General features: G+C 47.8%; 1 protein-coding gene across 1 annotated transcript; it reads left to right on the top strand.

The window, feature by feature from the left end:
* The first annotated feature begins 9,085 nt into the window (after positions 1–9,085).
* LOC119323479 (transmembrane 9 superfamily member 11-like) lies at positions 9,086–11,428 on the top strand. Its single transcript, XM_037597147.1, has one exon. It carries the CDS (start codon positions 9,124–9,126, stop codon positions 11,125–11,127), a length of 2,004 nt encoding a protein of 667 aa, XP_037453044.1. The 5' UTR covers positions 9,086–9,123; the 3' UTR covers positions 11,128–11,428.
* Positions 11,429–17,238: the final 5,810 nt, after the last annotated feature.

The following is a 17,238-nucleotide window of genomic DNA, read 5'->3' as shown; positions in this document are numbered from 1 at the left end:
GAAAAGAGCTTGATAATACCCAAGTGCAGGGAATCATCATAGCAATTTCCAAAGGTGGAAGTGATAAGTATGGAGTGTCAAACCCACAAGGAGCTAAAGTTAATATCAATATTCTCTCAAGTCCTATCTACAACTGGTACGACTCTACGTACACCGAACGTTTGCTTCCAACTAGAAACGAGAAATAAAACTACGTTGCGGGTATGAAGAGAATAATTTTGCATGGTATCGGAGAGCTAAAATATAAAAGTAGGTGTTGTTATCATAAAGTTAGAATATATTACTAAATATTATAAATAGCGAGTGTGGAATAATGATGGGTCGGTGTGCGGAATTATCCTAGGCAATTGTTAACAAGACCGGCAATCACTATTGCAATTTCATATGAGGGAGAGGCATAAACTAACACACTTTCTCTTCTTGGATCAAATGCACTTATGATTGGAACTCTAGCAAGCATCCGCAACTACTAAAGATCATTAAGGTAGAACACAACCATAGCATTAAAGTATCAAGTCCCCTTTATCCCATACGCAACAACCCCCTTACTCGGGTTTATGCTTCTGTCACTCAAGCAACCCACTATAAGCGAATCATAAACATATTGCAAAACCCTACAGCGGGAATCCCTCACGCTTGCGCGGCACGGAGGGCACAATAGGACAGCACCAAAATAAAACATACAACTCATACCAATCTATATCATCAATCAACCCAAAGAAAAAGGATATCTACTCAAAACATCATAGGATGGCAACACATCATTGGATCATAATATGTGGCATAAAGCACCATGTTCAAGTAGGGATTACAGCAGGGTGCGGGAGAGTGGACCGCGTAAAAGAGATGAGGATGGTGATGATGATGGTGATGTTGATGAAGATGATCACCGCGGCGATGATTTCCCTCCCGATGGCACTCCGGCGCCACCGAGAGAGAGGAGGAGAGGTTCTCCCCCTTGTGCTTCCTCCTCCATGGCCTCCCCCCTGGATGGGGAGAGGCTGCCCCTCTGGTCCTCGGCCTTCATGGCGATGATGGCCCCTCCGAGATCCTTCCCCATGGCCTCCGGTGATGATGGCCCCCTCCGACAGGGTGCCGAAGAGGGCCTAGATTGATTTCTCGTGGCTACAGAGGCTTGCGGCAGCGGAATTTCCGATCTAGGTTAATTTCGGGAGGTTTCTGTATTTATAGGAGAGGATGGCGTCGAGAACAAGTCAGGGGGCCCCACGGGTAGTCCACGAGGCACAGGGGCGTGCCCAGGGGGGTGGGCATGCCCCCACCCTCATGGGGCCCACGGGACTTCCCTCCAATAGATTTTTGTTCCAGTATTTTTCATATTTTCCAGGAAAATTATCCGTTGATTTTCAGCGCATTCCGAGAACTTTTATTTCTGCACAAAAACAACACCACGGTAGTTCTGCTGAAAACAACGTCACTCCGGGTTAGTTGTAATCAAATCATACCAAAATCATATAAAACTATTGTAAACATGGCATGAATACTTCATAAATTATAGATACATTAGAGACGTATCATGCAGCAATGAGGATAATCCTCAAGTTATGGACCCAGACCGTGTTGTTGCTACCATCATCTTCCAACTTAGCTTTCTCTAGGAACGCATTAAAATTCAAAGGAACAGTAGCATGAGCCATTGATCTACAACAACATAGACATGCAAAATACTATCAGGTACTAAGTTCATGATAAATTAAAGTTCAATTAATAACATTACTTAAGAACTCCCACTTAGATAGACATCCCTCTAATCATCTAAGTGATCACGTGATCCAAATCAACTAAACCATGTCCGATCATCGCATGAGATGGAGTAGTTTTCAATGGTGAACATCACGATGTTGATCATGTCTACTATATGGTTCACGCTCGACCTTTCGGTCTCAGTGTTCCAAGGCCATATCTGCATATGCCAGGCTCGTCAAGTTTAACCCGAGTATTCAGCGTGTGCAAAACTGGCTTGCACCCGTTGTATGTGAACGTAGAGCTTATCACACCCGATCATCATGTGGTGTCTCGACACGACAAACTGTAGCAATGGTGCATACTCAGGGAGAACACTTGTACCTTGAAATTTAGTGAGAGATCATCTTATATGCTACCGCCGTACTAAGCAAAATAAGATGTATAAAGGATAAACATCACATGCAATCAAAATATGTGACATGATATGGCCATCATCATCTTGTGCTCATGATCTCCATCACCAAAGCATCGTCATGATCTCCATCGTCACCGGCGCGACACCTTGATCTCCATCGTAGCATCGTTATCGTCTCGCCAACTATTGTTTCTACGACTATCACTACCGCTTAGTGATAAAGTAAAAACAATTACATGGTGATTGCATTGCATACAATAAAGCGACAACCATATGGCTCCTGCCAGTTGCTGATAACTCTATTACAAAACATGATCATCTCATACAACAATTTATATCATCACGTCTTGACCATATCACATCACAACATGCCCTGCAAAAACAATTTAGACATCCTCTAATTTGTTGTTGCAAGTTTTACGTGGCTGCTATGGGCTTAGCAAGAACCGTTCTTACCTACGCATCAAAACCACAATGATTTTTTGTCAAGTGTGATGTTTTAACCTTCAACAAGGACCAGGCGTAGTCACACTCGATTCAACTAAAATTGGAGAAATAGACACCCACTAGCCACCTATGTGCAAAGCACCGCAGTAGAACCAGTCTCATGAACGCGGTCATGTAATGTCGGTCTGGGCCGCTTCATCCAACAATACCGCCGAATCAAAGTATGACATGCTGGTAAGCAATATGACTATTATCGCCCACAACTCTTTGTGTTCTACTCGGTGCATATAACATCTACACATAGACCTGGATCGGATGCCACTGTTGGGGAATGGAGTAATTCAAAAAAATTGCCTACGATCACGCAAGATCTATCTAGAAGAAGCATAACACGAGCGGGGAGAGTGTGTCCACATACCCTCGTAGACCGAAAGCGGAAGCGTTAAGTAACGCGGTTGATGTAGTCGAACGTCTTCGCGATCCAACCGATCAAGTACCGAACGCACGGCACCTCCGCGATCTGCACACGTTCAGCTCGGTGACGTCCCTTGAACTCTAGATCCAGCTGAGGCCGACGGAGAGTTCCGTCAGCATGACGGTGTAGCGACGGTGATGATGAAGTTATCGGCGCAGGGCTTCGCCTAAGCACTACGATGATATGACCGAGGTGGAAAACTGTGGAGGGGGCACCGCACACGGCTAAAGATCAACTTTGATGTCTTCTAGGGTGCCCCCCTCCCCACGTATATAAAGGAGGGAGGGGGAGGCCGACCGGACCTAGGGGGCGCGCCCCAAGAGGGGAGTCCTACTAGGACTCCAAGTCCTAGTAGGATTCCACCAATAGGGAAGGGGGGAGAAGGAAGGAGAGGGAGAGGGAGAGGGAAAGAGGGGCCGCACCCCCCCCCCCTCCCATAGTCCTATTTGGACTCCCCTTGGGGAGGGGGGAGCCACCTCTTGGTGTGGCCCTCTCTCTCCCCTAAAGGCCCACTAAGGCCCATTACTTCCCCGGGGGGTTCTGGTAACCCCTTCGGCACCCCGGTTTTACCCGAAACTTTTTGGAACACTTCTGGTGTCCGAATAACATGGTCCAATATATCAATCTTTACGTCTTGACCATTTTGAGACTCCTCGTCATGTCCATAATCTCATCCAGGACTCCGAACAACCTTCGGTACATAAAATCACATAACTCATAATACAAATTATCATCAAACATTAAGCGTGTGGACCCTACGGGTTCGAGAACTATGTAGACAAGACCGAGACACATCTCCGGTCAATAACCAATAGCGGAACCTGGATGCTCATATTGGCTCCTACATATTCTACGAAGATCTTTATCGGTCAAACCGCATAATAACATAAGTTGTTCCCTTTGTCATCGGTATGTTACTTGCCCAAGATTCGATCGTTGGTATTCTCATACCTAGTTCAATCTTGTTACCGGCAAGTCTCTTTACTCGTTCCGTAATGCATCATCCCGCAACTAACCCATTAGTCACATTGCTTGCAAGGCTTATAGTGATGTGCATTACCGAGAGGGCCCAGAGATACCTCTCCGATACACAGAGTGACAAATCCTAATCTTGATCTATGCCAACTCAACAAACACCATCGGAGACACCTTAGAGCATATTTATAATCACCCAGTTATGTTGTGACATTTGACAACACACTAAGTGTTCCTCCGGTATTCGGGAGTTGCATAATCTCATAGTCATAGGAACATGTATAAGTCATAAAGAAAGCAATAGCAATAAACTAAACGATCATAGTGCTAAGCTAACGGATGGGTCTTGTCCATCACATCATTCTCTAATGATGTGATCCCGCTCATCAAATGACAACTCATGTCTATGGCTTGGAAACTTAACCATCTTTGATTAACGAGCTAGTCAAGTAGAGGCATACTAGGGACACTTTGTTTGTCGATGTATTCACACATGTACTAAGTTTCCGGTTAATACAATTCTAGCATAAATAATAAACATTTATCATGATATAAGGAAATGTAAATAGCAACTTTATTATTGCCTCTAGGGCATATTTCTTTCAAGTCTGGCATCCGGTGAGTTGTGCTAGTAACGAGCGAAAGAGCCGATTGTAAAAGAGGATCGTGGTTGCGGGGCTGAAAACTAACTATTGTATGAAGTGGCGGAGTTTGCTAGAAGAATCTCATATAACCTCGCCTAAAAAAATCTTTCACAACTTGATCCAAGGCTGGGGGCCAATGCCCCCTCCCTCGATATGTGCATAGCTCTACCTCCATTTGTCGCGTGTTTGGCTGCACGTGGCGAGCTTGGAGTTAGTGCTAAGATACCTGAGGACTTTAGTGTGCAGAAGCTTCCTTACACCGGAGCACGTCTTCTCGTCACCCTCGTACATGATTTGCACATCGAATAACGCGCTAGACTTCCAGTTCCAGCAGACGGCAACCACGACCTGACAGATACTGCAGATCTTGTTTATGCAACGCTTTGCATGGCGGTAATGTTGATACGTCTGCGACGTATATATAATTTTTTATTGTTTCATGTTGTTATATTATTAATCTTGGACACTTTATATGGTTTAGCATGCAATTTTATATGATTTTTGGGAACTAACCTATTAACCTAGTGCCTAGTGCATGTTGATGTTTTCTACATGTTTTTGGTTTTCCAGAAAATCGGTACCAAGCGAAGTTCAAACGCTACGAAACTTTCGATGATTTTTGTGTGTACAAGGGGTGGTTAAGTGCTAATACCCCGTGAGCAAGGGCGCGGTCTACTCTGCCTCCTCAATTCCAACACCTCGGAAGGGAGAGCGTGTGATGTTTATCTCCCACCTTATCTGAGGACTCGATTTTCTTCTTCGCCTCTTTTTTCAGGGCCTACTATTTTTCTATGGACTCCAGTTCCACCACCTGGCCCTGAAATGCATCCTTCACAATGCCACCTACATCACCTTTTGTGAGGTATTCCTCCGCATAGAGCCCCATTTCGGGCTCTGGCTGAAGCTGTTATGCGTTAAGCCGCACAACAACTGCCTCAATCTCACAGAGTGCGGAGGGGCTATGATTAGTAAGATCAACAATGTCTCCTGGCTGAAGGACAAGTTCATCGAGGTCGTGAAGCCGTGGTAGGAAGAATTGTTCTACATGGCTGACATGCCATCGGGGAGCCAGGAGGGGGTCCCTACTTTCTCGTCACGCCTTTAAGGAGGTTGCACTCCTGGACCGCCGAAAAACCTCATCTGGGGAACCAGGAAGAGGTGGAGGATCTTCAGTTTAAGGTGAAGGTCGCCGTAAATGAGGGCTTCTAATCCATGAGAAGATTCACATAGCCGATAAATCAAAACTCTGGGGAATTCCGAATGATAGATGGTGGTGACCTTTCTATAAAAACATCAAAGGAGGATGCACTTACTTTTTGAGATCTTTGATTCTTTATTCTTGTGAGGTGTGGCAAAGAGTTTTGTCCTTGGCCAATCTAAAATGGAATTCAAACTTGCCACGACAAGATAATGGTTTCTCGCTGACGGTGTCCTGGACTAGTGGGTACTCACCACGTTGTCTCCTGATAAGTTGGACTGGGCCGAGGACCCCCATGGCCGTTCACTCATGGGCCAGTTCGGATAGCCGATGACATCAATGAGGAAGATTCGACAAGACTTGATGATCAAGACAAGGACTCCTCTCCACCGACGTATTCGACTAGGACTCTTGTTATCCTAGGCCTCAGGTACATTATATAAGCCGATGCCAGGCTAGTCGATAGATCATTATGACATTATTCATCATACCCTTAGGGCTTAGACCACAACATATGATCTCGAGGTAGATCAACTCTCTAACCATATACATCGAATATAATGAAGCAGTAGTAGGGTTTTACTTCTTAGAGAGGGCCCGAACCTGGGTAAACACCGTGTTCCTCGTCTCCTGTTACCCATCGATCCATAATCCACAACTTGGGAGCCCCTACCCCGAGATCTGCCAGTTTTGACACCGACACTCGCTAGTTGATACTGTGAAAAAAGATCGAGCCGACGGCTACTTTCCATCACACACACTCCCTTTGGTAGACTATTTGGATAGCATGAAATGGTACTTTTGTCAGTATCGATTACATAGCTGCATGCGGCACATGACCTATTAACTTTGAACTAGCAAAGTGCTGGACCTAAAATAGACTAATTTATGTTTACAAAATTTAAAGAAAAAACCCTAGTTTTTGTATATATTACTAAAAATATGTTATGTTTCATCCGAACTTTTTTCTCTTTCATATTAGTGGGCGCGGGATATGGGGCTGCAGAGACTATGGGATTTTCTTCCAATATGAAGCAAAGTGGTTAGGCCTTTTGCCGGATGCCTTATCTCGCAGTGACAGAGCTACAATAAATTAGTTGGGCCGGGCAAAAAAATTAATTCTAAACCATACAATTAAGTAGGCATTAATTAGTGAAATTTCAGATTGCTACAGCGGTATAGCCTAAGTCTATACAGGGACAGTGGTATCAAGATGATGTTGTGAAGTAAAATTTGGAGAAACAAAGAAAATTCATGGGTGTTGGCTGACTGGTTTCGCGGTCTTGTGCTTGTTGCAGTAGTCGGCTGCCTGGCTACTGGACCTCTTCGACTCCTATGCGGTGTACCGAGTAGTTGCCATAGCTTGTCTCAGCGTTGGATCGGGGGTAGAAAGCTCAGAGCTGGATGCGAGGCAGTGTTGGGCCTTGGATCTGGATGGATGCAAGGAGAGTGCTTCTTGGTTTGGTCTGCTACTGGATGGATTGGGTTGTTACATGCACAAAAAAATATTTTTCTCAGAAGCTGGGCGGGCCACGACCTGGTTTTGCCCTCACTAAGCTCCGCCGGTGTTATCTCGCCTGCATTAGAAGCATGTCAGAGGTCGAAAATGACGAACGATAAACACAACATAATCACCAGCCGCATCTTTTATAGGAGTAGAAACCGAGAAGTATATTCTAGTAGTAGCAATGGCATGCAAGTCATCGTGGAAACTCTCGATGAAGGACATCACTTTGCCACAACTGATTTTGTGTTAATCATGGTCCCGCGAAAAAAGTGTGGTAGAAAAAATTGTCCACCATAAGTGTAACAAGATTTGATAAGAAACTTAGCCTATGACACCCGTGGATTATATCATTTAAAGAAAGTATGGCAAACTAAAATTGAGACCGAGAGAATCTGCCTTCTCCTAGGACAACATACTTATAATTATAGTCAACGGCTTTATAACGATTTCATGTGCAATGTTTGTTCTTCTATGCTTTGGCCAATCTGAATTAATCAAACATGTCTGCGGCCAAGGTGTTGTGGCACAGCTAAGTTTCTGTATGGTGACCTTAGGCTAGAAACCGAACATGAAATTCACAGCAAACGGCAGGCAGGAATAACTTCGCAACTCTATATAATTTCCCTGCTCTATCATTTATATCACATTTGTCCATGTTGTTGATGGACATTATTACATATGATACCTTCACATTTCAATATTTAAACACTATGTTTCAATACCTTTTCATTTCCATACATTTAGACTCACCTAACTTTTCTCCTCAAAGCTCTAGCTATGAAGTCTTCTATTGATTACACACAAATATAGAAATATATCTTCCGTTTTTCCTGAATTAATTAGTGTGAATCGATTGGTGCATGTGATCCAATAGTAGAAACCCATTTGCAAGCCAACTCAATTTGCTAGGACAAGAGTTCATTATGAGAAGCTAAATCCTTGCAAGAGCTCTCACCTAAAAAGATATCCTTAAGGCTTTGGGTAACTTATGTAGATACAACCCCGTAACTTACGTTTTTTCCTCTATGACTCCACCAATTCTTTTCACGTGAACGACAAGGTACCATTTTGAACAATATCATCTTTCACCATGGTTGTCTGATGACCACGCCGACAAGTTACTTTTTCCGCCAATAAAAGAATAAACAAAGGTTATTTGAAAAGTAATTCGCCAATCACCATACTCAGTTGGAATGTGAAGCGCGTGGCTGGCTTCGAGTCGTTCCGTCTGACCTCTATTTCAGGCAACCGTGAAACTCTATCCGCGTGCGGGTTAACGGTTTTCAGCCACCGCGAAACCGACGACTCTCCGGTCAAGTCTGTCGGGCTGGTCCAACGGTTTTCCGCAAGAAAACAAAAGCGACGTTGGACGGTTGAACCTTGAACCCACGGAAACACTTTCCATCCAAGCTCACACTGCGTGCGCTGTGGTTTAACCCGGATTTTTGTCCAGAAACGTGATCAAAAACTTGTGCGGCGTTAGAGAAGAAGGGTGAAGAAAACCCTGGCAAGAGGAGCAGCACCGACACCCCCGGCACAATTCATCCACGTTCTCCGTCTCCAATCTGCATCTCCATCCCCAAGCAGAGCAACGCGCCGTCACGCTCACGCCGTATAAACCCCCGTCGCCCTCCCTCGCGTGACCCGCGTCCCCCTCCATCTCCACCCCCGCCGCCCCAGATCCACCGACACCCCACCCCCCTCCCCTCCCCCGCCGACGCCACTGCCGCCCCACCCCCAGATCCAGATCCGGCGGCCATGGCCATGGCCGCGGCCCGCCCGCGCCTCCTCCTCCTCTTGCTCGCCGCGGCGGCGGCGGCGCTCCTCCTCGCCCCGGCCCACGCCTTCTACCTCCCGGGGAGCTACCCGCACAAGTACGCCCCGGGGGAGCCGCTGAGCGTCAAGGTGAACTCGCTCACCTCCATCGACACCGAGATCCCCTACAGCTACTACAGCCTGCCCTTCTGCGCGCCGCCGGAGGGGGTCAAGGACAGCGCCGAGAACCTCGGGGAGCTGCTCATGGGCGACCGCATCGAGAGCTCGCCCTACCGCTTCAGGATGCACGCCAACGAGTCGGACGTGCTGCTCTGCCGCTCCGCCCCCCTCTCCCCGCCGGACTTCGCGCTCCTCAAGCGCCGCATCGACGAGATGTACCAGGTCAACCTCATCCTCGACAACCTCCCCGCCATCCGCTACACCCGCAAGGACGACTACTTCCTGCGCTGGACGGGGTACCCCGTCGGCATCCGCGTCGGCGTCGACTACTACGTCTTCAACCACCTCCAGTTCACCGTGCTCGTGCACCGCTACGAGGACCCCAACGTCGCCCGCGTCATGGGCGCCGCCGCCGACGCCTCCGACGGCGCCGCCGTCCCCGCCAACGCCGGCAGGGACGCCTCCGCCGCCCCCGGCTGGATGGTCGTCGGCTTCGAGGTCGTGCCCTGCAGCATCAAGCACAACCCCGAGGACGCCAGGGCCCTCAAGATGTACGGAAAATTCCCCAGCAAGATCAAGTGCGACCCCTCCACCGTCTCCATGAGCATCAAGGAGAACGAGCCCATCGTCTACACCTACGAGGTCTCCTTCGTCGAGAGCGACATCAAGTGGCCCTCCAGGTGGGACGCCTACCTCAAGATGGAGGGCGCCAAGGTGCACTGGTTCTCCATCCTCAACTCGCTCATGGTCATCGCCTTCCTCGCCGGCATCGTCTTCGTCATACTGCTCAGGACCGTCAGGCGCGATCTCACGAGGTACGAGGAGCTCGACAGTGAGGCGCAGGCCCAGATGAACGAGGAGCTGTCCGGGTGGAAGCTCGTCGTCAGCGATGTCTTCCGCGCGCCCAGCAACCCAATGCTGCTCTGCATGATGGTTGGGGATGGGGTTCAGATCCTGGGAATGGCCGTGGTCACCATCCTGTTTGCCGCGCTTGGGTTCATGTCGCCGGCCTCCCGTGGTACCCTCATCACAGGCATGCTCTTCTTCTACCTGGTCCTCGGGATCCTGGCAGGATACGCGAGTGTCCGCGTCTGGAAGACAATCAGGTGTGGAGATCACTCGGGCTGGGTGGGTGTTTCATGGAGGACAGCCTGCTTCTTCCCTGGCATCGCGTTCCTGATCCTCACCACACTCAACTTCCTGCTGTGGGGAAGCCAGAGCACCGGGGCCATCCCCTTCTCGCTGTTCGTTGTGCTGATCCTGCTCTGGTTCTGCATCTCTGTGCCGCTTACACTCGTCGGTGGGTTCCTCGGTGCCAAGGCGCCGCACATCGAGTACCCAGTCCGCACAAACCAGATCCCGCGTGAGATCCCTGCTCAGAAGTACCCGTCCTGGCTGCTGGTTCTCGGCGCCGGCACGCTGCCCTTCGGCACCCTGTTCATCGAGCTCTTCTTCATCATGTCAAGCATCTGGATGGGGCGCGTGTACTACGTCTTCGGGTTCCTCTTCATCGTGATGCTGCTCCTGGTCATCGTCTGCGCCGAGGTCTCCCTGGTCCTGACCTACATGCACCTCTGCGTGGAGGACTGGAAGTGGTGGTGGAAGTCGTTCTTCTCGTCCGGGTCCGTGGCCATCTACATCTTCCTCTACTCGATCAACTACCTGGTGTTCGACCTCAAGAGCCTGAGCGGGCCGGTGTCGGCGACCCTCTACCTCGGCTACTCGCTCTTCATGGTCATCGCCATCATGCTGGCCACGGGCACGGTCGGGTTCATCTCCTCGTTCTGCTTCGTGCACTATCTCTTCTCGTCTGTGAAGACCGATTAAGTTCCTCCTCCCTGCGAGGAGCGACCATTGAATTGAGAGGTGAGTAAGCATAGTGGAGTGGGCATTGGAAAGAGTTTGTAGTCATCATCACAGTCCTAGTTCATCCATCCCAACTTTTGGTATACATGTCCTGAATAACTATTTGTATGGTCTAAGTAGGATTCGCCCGCGGTGGGCTTTATGATGAGGTGCAGGCAGCTTGCACGATGTAATAGAATGAATTGGTTTATTCACATTTACTGCCATTTTAGCTGATCATTCTGCCATTTAGTACTCTATATATGAATGTGCAAGCTTAGTAGTGGTTTATTTCCAGTCATTTATTTGAAATGTCATAGGTCAAGTTGTTTACATGCTGCCAGAGTCCTCTGCTAGTTAGTGCCGACTGTCATGATGTTAAATTGATATTGCATACTCCCTCCGTCCAAAAATACTTGTGATCGATATGGATAAAAAGGGATGTATCCAGAACTAATATACATCTAGATACATCCCCTTTTATTCATTTTGATGACAAGTATTTCCGGACGGAGGTAGTATGTTTCTTTGCTCAGAACCATTGGTTAGGACACACTAGTTGTCACAGTATGTCCAGAGAGTGTGACAGATTAGGCTTTTGATGCTTTCCCCACTTCTGCCTTAGATATGTTCAAATACAAGAGTAAAACTCCAGTGTCCCCAAGACAAAATAGTTGTCCTTCACTACAGGAGGACACAAGAGGAGAGCTCGAGTGTCCCCAAGACAAATTGATAGTGCAAATGTTTCTTTGCGCAGATGTTCTGGTTAGTTAGGACACTAGATGTCATGTCAGCACTAGATGCTAGTAGTATGTCCAAAGTGTCTCACAGATTAGGCTTTGATGTTTGCCCACTTGTGCACTGGAGTCGATTCATCAGTTTTACTGGTACTAGTACTAGTACTAGTCGGTACAAACAACACTTGTCATGCTTTCGCCTGCCCATAATTCTGTTGATCAACTGTTGTTGAAACTGGAAAAATGTCGCTTCCAGCCGGCCATTATTTATTTTTCTTGTAAAAGGGAAAGGCCTGCTGCCTTATTTTCAGACGTGGTTACAGTGACAATGTGATTCTTGTTGTCATGTCTGGCAGTGAGCATCATTCTTTTTCTTCTTTTGCCAGATCTGTTTCTAGTAGCACAAGAGCTCGTATGACTGATTACTCAGCACCTTGTTTATAGCACGGGTGATGTGATTGTTCATTACACATACTAGTAGTACAAAGTTGCTGGCTTAATGCGGCTGTCTGTTAATGCCTCATCATTTTATGCGAGTAGGCGACAAAGTTTGGTGCCTCGTACTCATCTTCGTGAACGAAACCCGGTGGAATCGTCAGACCTGCCCAACTTGACTAATATTCTGCATATAAAAGCGACGCTACCTGCCTTGCTTCCTTGGCCATGGCTGCCGGTCCAACTTTCCACAGTATGCTTCCATACTCCACGTCAAAGTCGACGCATCTCATCTCATCACCGACTGAATATAAGTCACTAGCCGCCCAACTTGCTCATCCGTATGTAGTCCGTATCGATGAAATCTCTAAAAGGGCTTATATTCAAAAACAGAGGGAGTATATCATGGTGTCCACCTATAATGGAAAAAAAAATTACCCGTCAAAAACAAATCAATTTTTTCAAGCCAAATGGTTAACGTAGTTGGAGTTATCACTGGCAAGCAAAGGGTCGGCACAAGGAGCTGCTGTCGTGTCCAACGCCGGCGTAAAACAACATGCATTGATTGACAACGAGACGCGGACGCCGCTATCCACCCCTCGGCTGCCGCTGAGAGGATTTTTTGTCCAAAAGGACCCCCTGGCCAACAGAATTGCCAAAAAAGACCACATGTCAAAAACATTGTCAAAAAGGACCCCCTCGCTAGTGGCGGCAGGCGCGGCAGGCGACACGTGGCGCCTGCCGCCGTGCCAGGAGGCGGCGGGCCCGGCCGCCACCGGAGGAGGCGGCCACCCCTTGCGAACGGATTATCTGCAGTGCTTCGCGCCGCGACGGAACGGGGCTGGCCAGGTGGGCCCGGCCGCCACCGGGTGAGGCGGCCTCCCCTGGCGCGGTCGGTGCCTGGCCGACAGGCCCTGCTGAGAGCGGGCCCCGCCAGTGGGCCTCGCCGCCACTGGGTGAGGCGGCACCCCTGCCGACAAAAAAGAGCTGCTGCTGCACGCTGACTGCACGGAAGGCGAGGTGCACTGTTGCTGGCGGCATCTTTGCATGCGCGGGAAAACGACACTGATTCCGTGACTCACGGCGCTGATTCCGATACAAATTTCGCTTTCTGATGATTCGAAAATTGACGCTGATAGCCTGCTTTTGCTTTAGTCATGCGCGGCGACAGGTTCCCTGTTGCAGACTTAGCTAATTCCCTCGCGCGTGCTGGCTATTGCTTGAGAGGACGCGACGGCACTGCAGAAATACACTCACTCGTTGCGGGAATCCGAGGTTCCCTGTTGTGCCGACACTACAGGGATCCTAAAATATCCCGCCTAATTTCCTCTGTTCTCGCTTATTTTCTCGCCATCATTAATCGTTTGAGCCTATAAAAGAAGACACCGAGGCTCTCGTCCAGCCATCCTAGAAATCGCCAGTGCGCAAAGTGTGTAACACATTTTTTCAGTCGATATGAGTTTGCCTTGTTCAGATCAAAGCATTAGGCCGAGGAAAATGAAGAATGCAAGTTTGCCTCCTGGGGTGGCAGTCCTGCGGTGTTGGTGTGGCGATCTTTGCAAGGTGAAGGAGGTGACGGATTTTTCTGATTGGTTGGGCATGAAGTTTTTCATGTGCGCCAATTATGAGGAAGATCCTGCCGTAGCTCTTTCAGAGTACGACAAGCCTCCGGTATGCTTTAACCATCACGAATAGATATTGTTGGTATTTTCATTGATTCTTTAGTAACATTCTTGTTTCTTGTTGTAGTCTCCTCCGCCTCTGTGCATGTACTATCGTTGGATTGACACGGAGAAGCCGGCTTGGGCAGTGACTGAGATTCGTGAAAGAAGTCGTCGTGCGTGGAATAGTTTATTTGCGGAAGAGCGACGCGAGAAGGCGGAAGCTGAGGAGAAAGCAGAGCAAGAGAGAGAGTTAAAAGAATACTATGCGGAGCAACACCGTTTTTTTCAGGAAATGGAAAAAAAACAGGGAAGAGGCTCGTCGCATGGAGGAGCAGGAACGACAGCGAAAGGAGGCTCGTGAGGCTGAGAGACAGAGAAAGAAAGAAAGGGCTCGCGAGGCCAAGGCAGCAGAAGAAGCTGGCGATGGAAAAGGAAAATATCCATGCTGGACTCAGTAGATTCTTGTGGTAGTATTTTAAATTTCGCAATCATTTGTATCTTTATTTCTGCACTTTAATGTAGCTTTATTTCAGGAGTTAAATGTAGGTTTATTCCTACAATGTATCTTATTTTCAGTTGTGCCGTGTCGTAATGGAAAAAAATATAGTTTAAGAATAAAGTAGTGGCATTTTCTTTTCCTCCACTAATATCGAACATCGTGCAACAACTACAAAATAAAATTAAGATAGAACATAATGCCCTACAATAAGAGAGTACAAACTAATAATGCAAGTACATCCGAATTAAACGGTAGAACTGGAATAAAACTACATGAAGGCATCATCGTCATCCTCCATCGATGCAGAACTCTTGCCCTTCGAGGATGTAGAACTCTTACCCTTGGACGATGCAGAACTCTTGCTCTTCGAGGATGCAGTACTCTTGCCCTTAGACGATGCAGAACTCTTGCCCTTTGATGATGCAGCACCCGGAAGCGGCGGCATGAAGATATCATCTTCATCCTCGCTCTCCTCAGTCCATAAAAATGGATGATTTTCTGCAGTCTTTCTGAAAGTTTCACTCTTCGGCTTCACTACATTCTTCCACCTTGCACGCAACCTAAGAAGTTCTTTACGTACCTCCTCATAGGTCCTTTCAGGCCACCCAGACCTACGTAATTGGTGAGCCAACTCATTCATTATGGTGTCACTACCGGTGAGTTCGTCCCATGGAACTATCCTATTGTCCATCCTGAAATCGGTAGCTAGCCTCAGAAGAGTCCTGCTCATCCCAGGGTGAAAATTACGATCGAAAGGATAATGGGACATCTCGACTACACTACACTCGAATGCTTATCCACCTCCGTCTGAAGGGGGTTTTATAGGTAGAGAGGAGAAAATGGCGGGAAAGAACGAGTGCAGTGGAGCGGGATAGTATGGCGGGAGATATAGGCGGGAAAAATTGTTCCTGACTGGTGCATTTTTATTTCAGCAAACATAGATGTTCAAATCGAAAAGTCTGATACACACATATATAGATACAATGGGTCGCGCACGTGCATAGATGAATCACCCTACTTTACGATGACCACCTGGCCTTTCCTTACGACCGGAAGGGGACAAGCGATTAGGTGGCCGGGTCACACGAAGACCGCGGCCGTACTCCAATTCGGCTTCATGTGTCTGCGAGTCCTGCGTAGGTGGTGGAGTCGCGAATCCTTGTTGCGAACCTGAAGCGTAATTGTACGCGTATGGTTGTGACTCCGGGGGGATAAAAGATGGGCCAATAACATCCCCTCCGAAGAACTCTGTAACTAATGATGTAACCGTGTCGCCAAGATCATGTGATGCTCCCCGGAGGCCTGTGTTGACGCCATGATCATGTGATGCTCCCCGGAGGCCTGTGTTGACGCCGCGTTGGGTGTTCTCATCGCCCCAATTAACATCAGGTGTGTCCTGCACATAGAAACATTTTAAACAAATTGTTAGAGGATAATATATGATATCATTGTAAATGCATTGAAATGTAAACATGACTACCTGAGCATATCCCTCTCCTATAATGTCTGGCCATTGTACTTGGTGCTGGTTTAAATCTGGTACACGAGTCTCCTCGGGCATGGGGATCCCTCGCGTGGAGAGAAACGGCTGAGATCCCTCACCTTGGGTGTATGCATCATATCCTGTGTACGCATATGGGTTAGGGGAAAGAAACTGCTCGGGCATCGAATCCAAGCCCGTGCCATGGTCCTGAGATGTCTGCCCCTGGCGAAGCTGCATCGAAGAAGAGCGATGCAGTGGTAGAGATGAGTCATGTCGTGGCAATGTCGTTCTAGTACTCGGACCCTCCCCCCATTGCTCGGGTAAAGGTTCATCTACCATATTCTCCGCAATGTAGATGAGACCAGGGACAACAACGTCCCCATGTGAATTTGGAAATAGATTCCCGAGGAGCCACAACAAATATGCAAACAGATGTCTTTTTCTCGTCTCCTCATTGGCGAAGCTAGATAAATGAAGAAAGTTATCACGAAGCCAGACGAGTGGGATGCCCCGAGGGTTACCAGAACGTTGTGATTCTGGCATTTCCATCCCAAGACGGGCTGCTATATCTAATGCCCAAGATGGAGACACTCGTGGAGAGACTACCGGCTCACCTCTAATTGGTAGAGCAGTGATCATAGAAACATCTTTCAGTGTAGGTGCAAGCTCCCCAAAACGAAAGTGAAAGGTGTGGGTTTCAGGTCTCCACCGGTCAACGAGGGATGTCAAAAGGGATGGGTCCGAACGTACTTGGTCGTCGCATGATGTGAGCCTAGCAAAACCTTGTAGTCCATAAGCGTCAAGGTGAGCAAGGAAATGATTGTGTATTGGCCATGTTTTCTTTATGGTTCGAAGTCTGAAAGGCCGATAATCATGCTTAGTATTTGGTTTCAAAAATAGGTGGCAACGGTGCCCGGCGTCATGGGCCCCCTGCAAAAGCACTAGCACTTCACCCATAACCTGCACATAAACATACAAATATAAATTACGAGGAAGACAGAAATACAAATGCAAATCAAAATTAACTTTAAAAATACAAAGAGATACGATTTACATTAATTATCTGAAGTTAACATCAGGAGTACAATAATACAAAGAGAATCAATTTAAATTCAATATAAGTACACATAACGAGTAGAAATATAAATAGACATGGCGAGTACATATATATCAACATCATGCGTTGTTGTTGGCTCGATACGGGCAGTCTTTGCGTGAATGTCCAGGACACCTGCAAACGCGGCATCGCCTTGGTTCTCCCATCTGGCTATGGTC

Source organism: Triticum dicoccoides, chromosome 6B (genome assembly GCF_002162155.2).
Source record: "Triticum dicoccoides isolate Atlit2015 ecotype Zavitan chromosome 6B, WEW_v2.0, whole genome shotgun sequence".
Lineage (NCBI taxonomy): Eukaryota > Viridiplantae > Streptophyta > Magnoliopsida > Poales > Poaceae > Triticum > Triticum dicoccoides.
Note: the sequence above shows the minus strand (reverse complement) of the source record. Positions and strands in the feature narration are given on the sequence as shown.

Excerpts from the sequence above, each read along its gene's own strand:
- LOC119323479 (XM_037597147.1), top strand. The coding sequence starts at position 9,124 with ATGGCCATGGCCGCGGCCCGCCCGCGCCTCCTCCTCCTCTTGCTCGCC.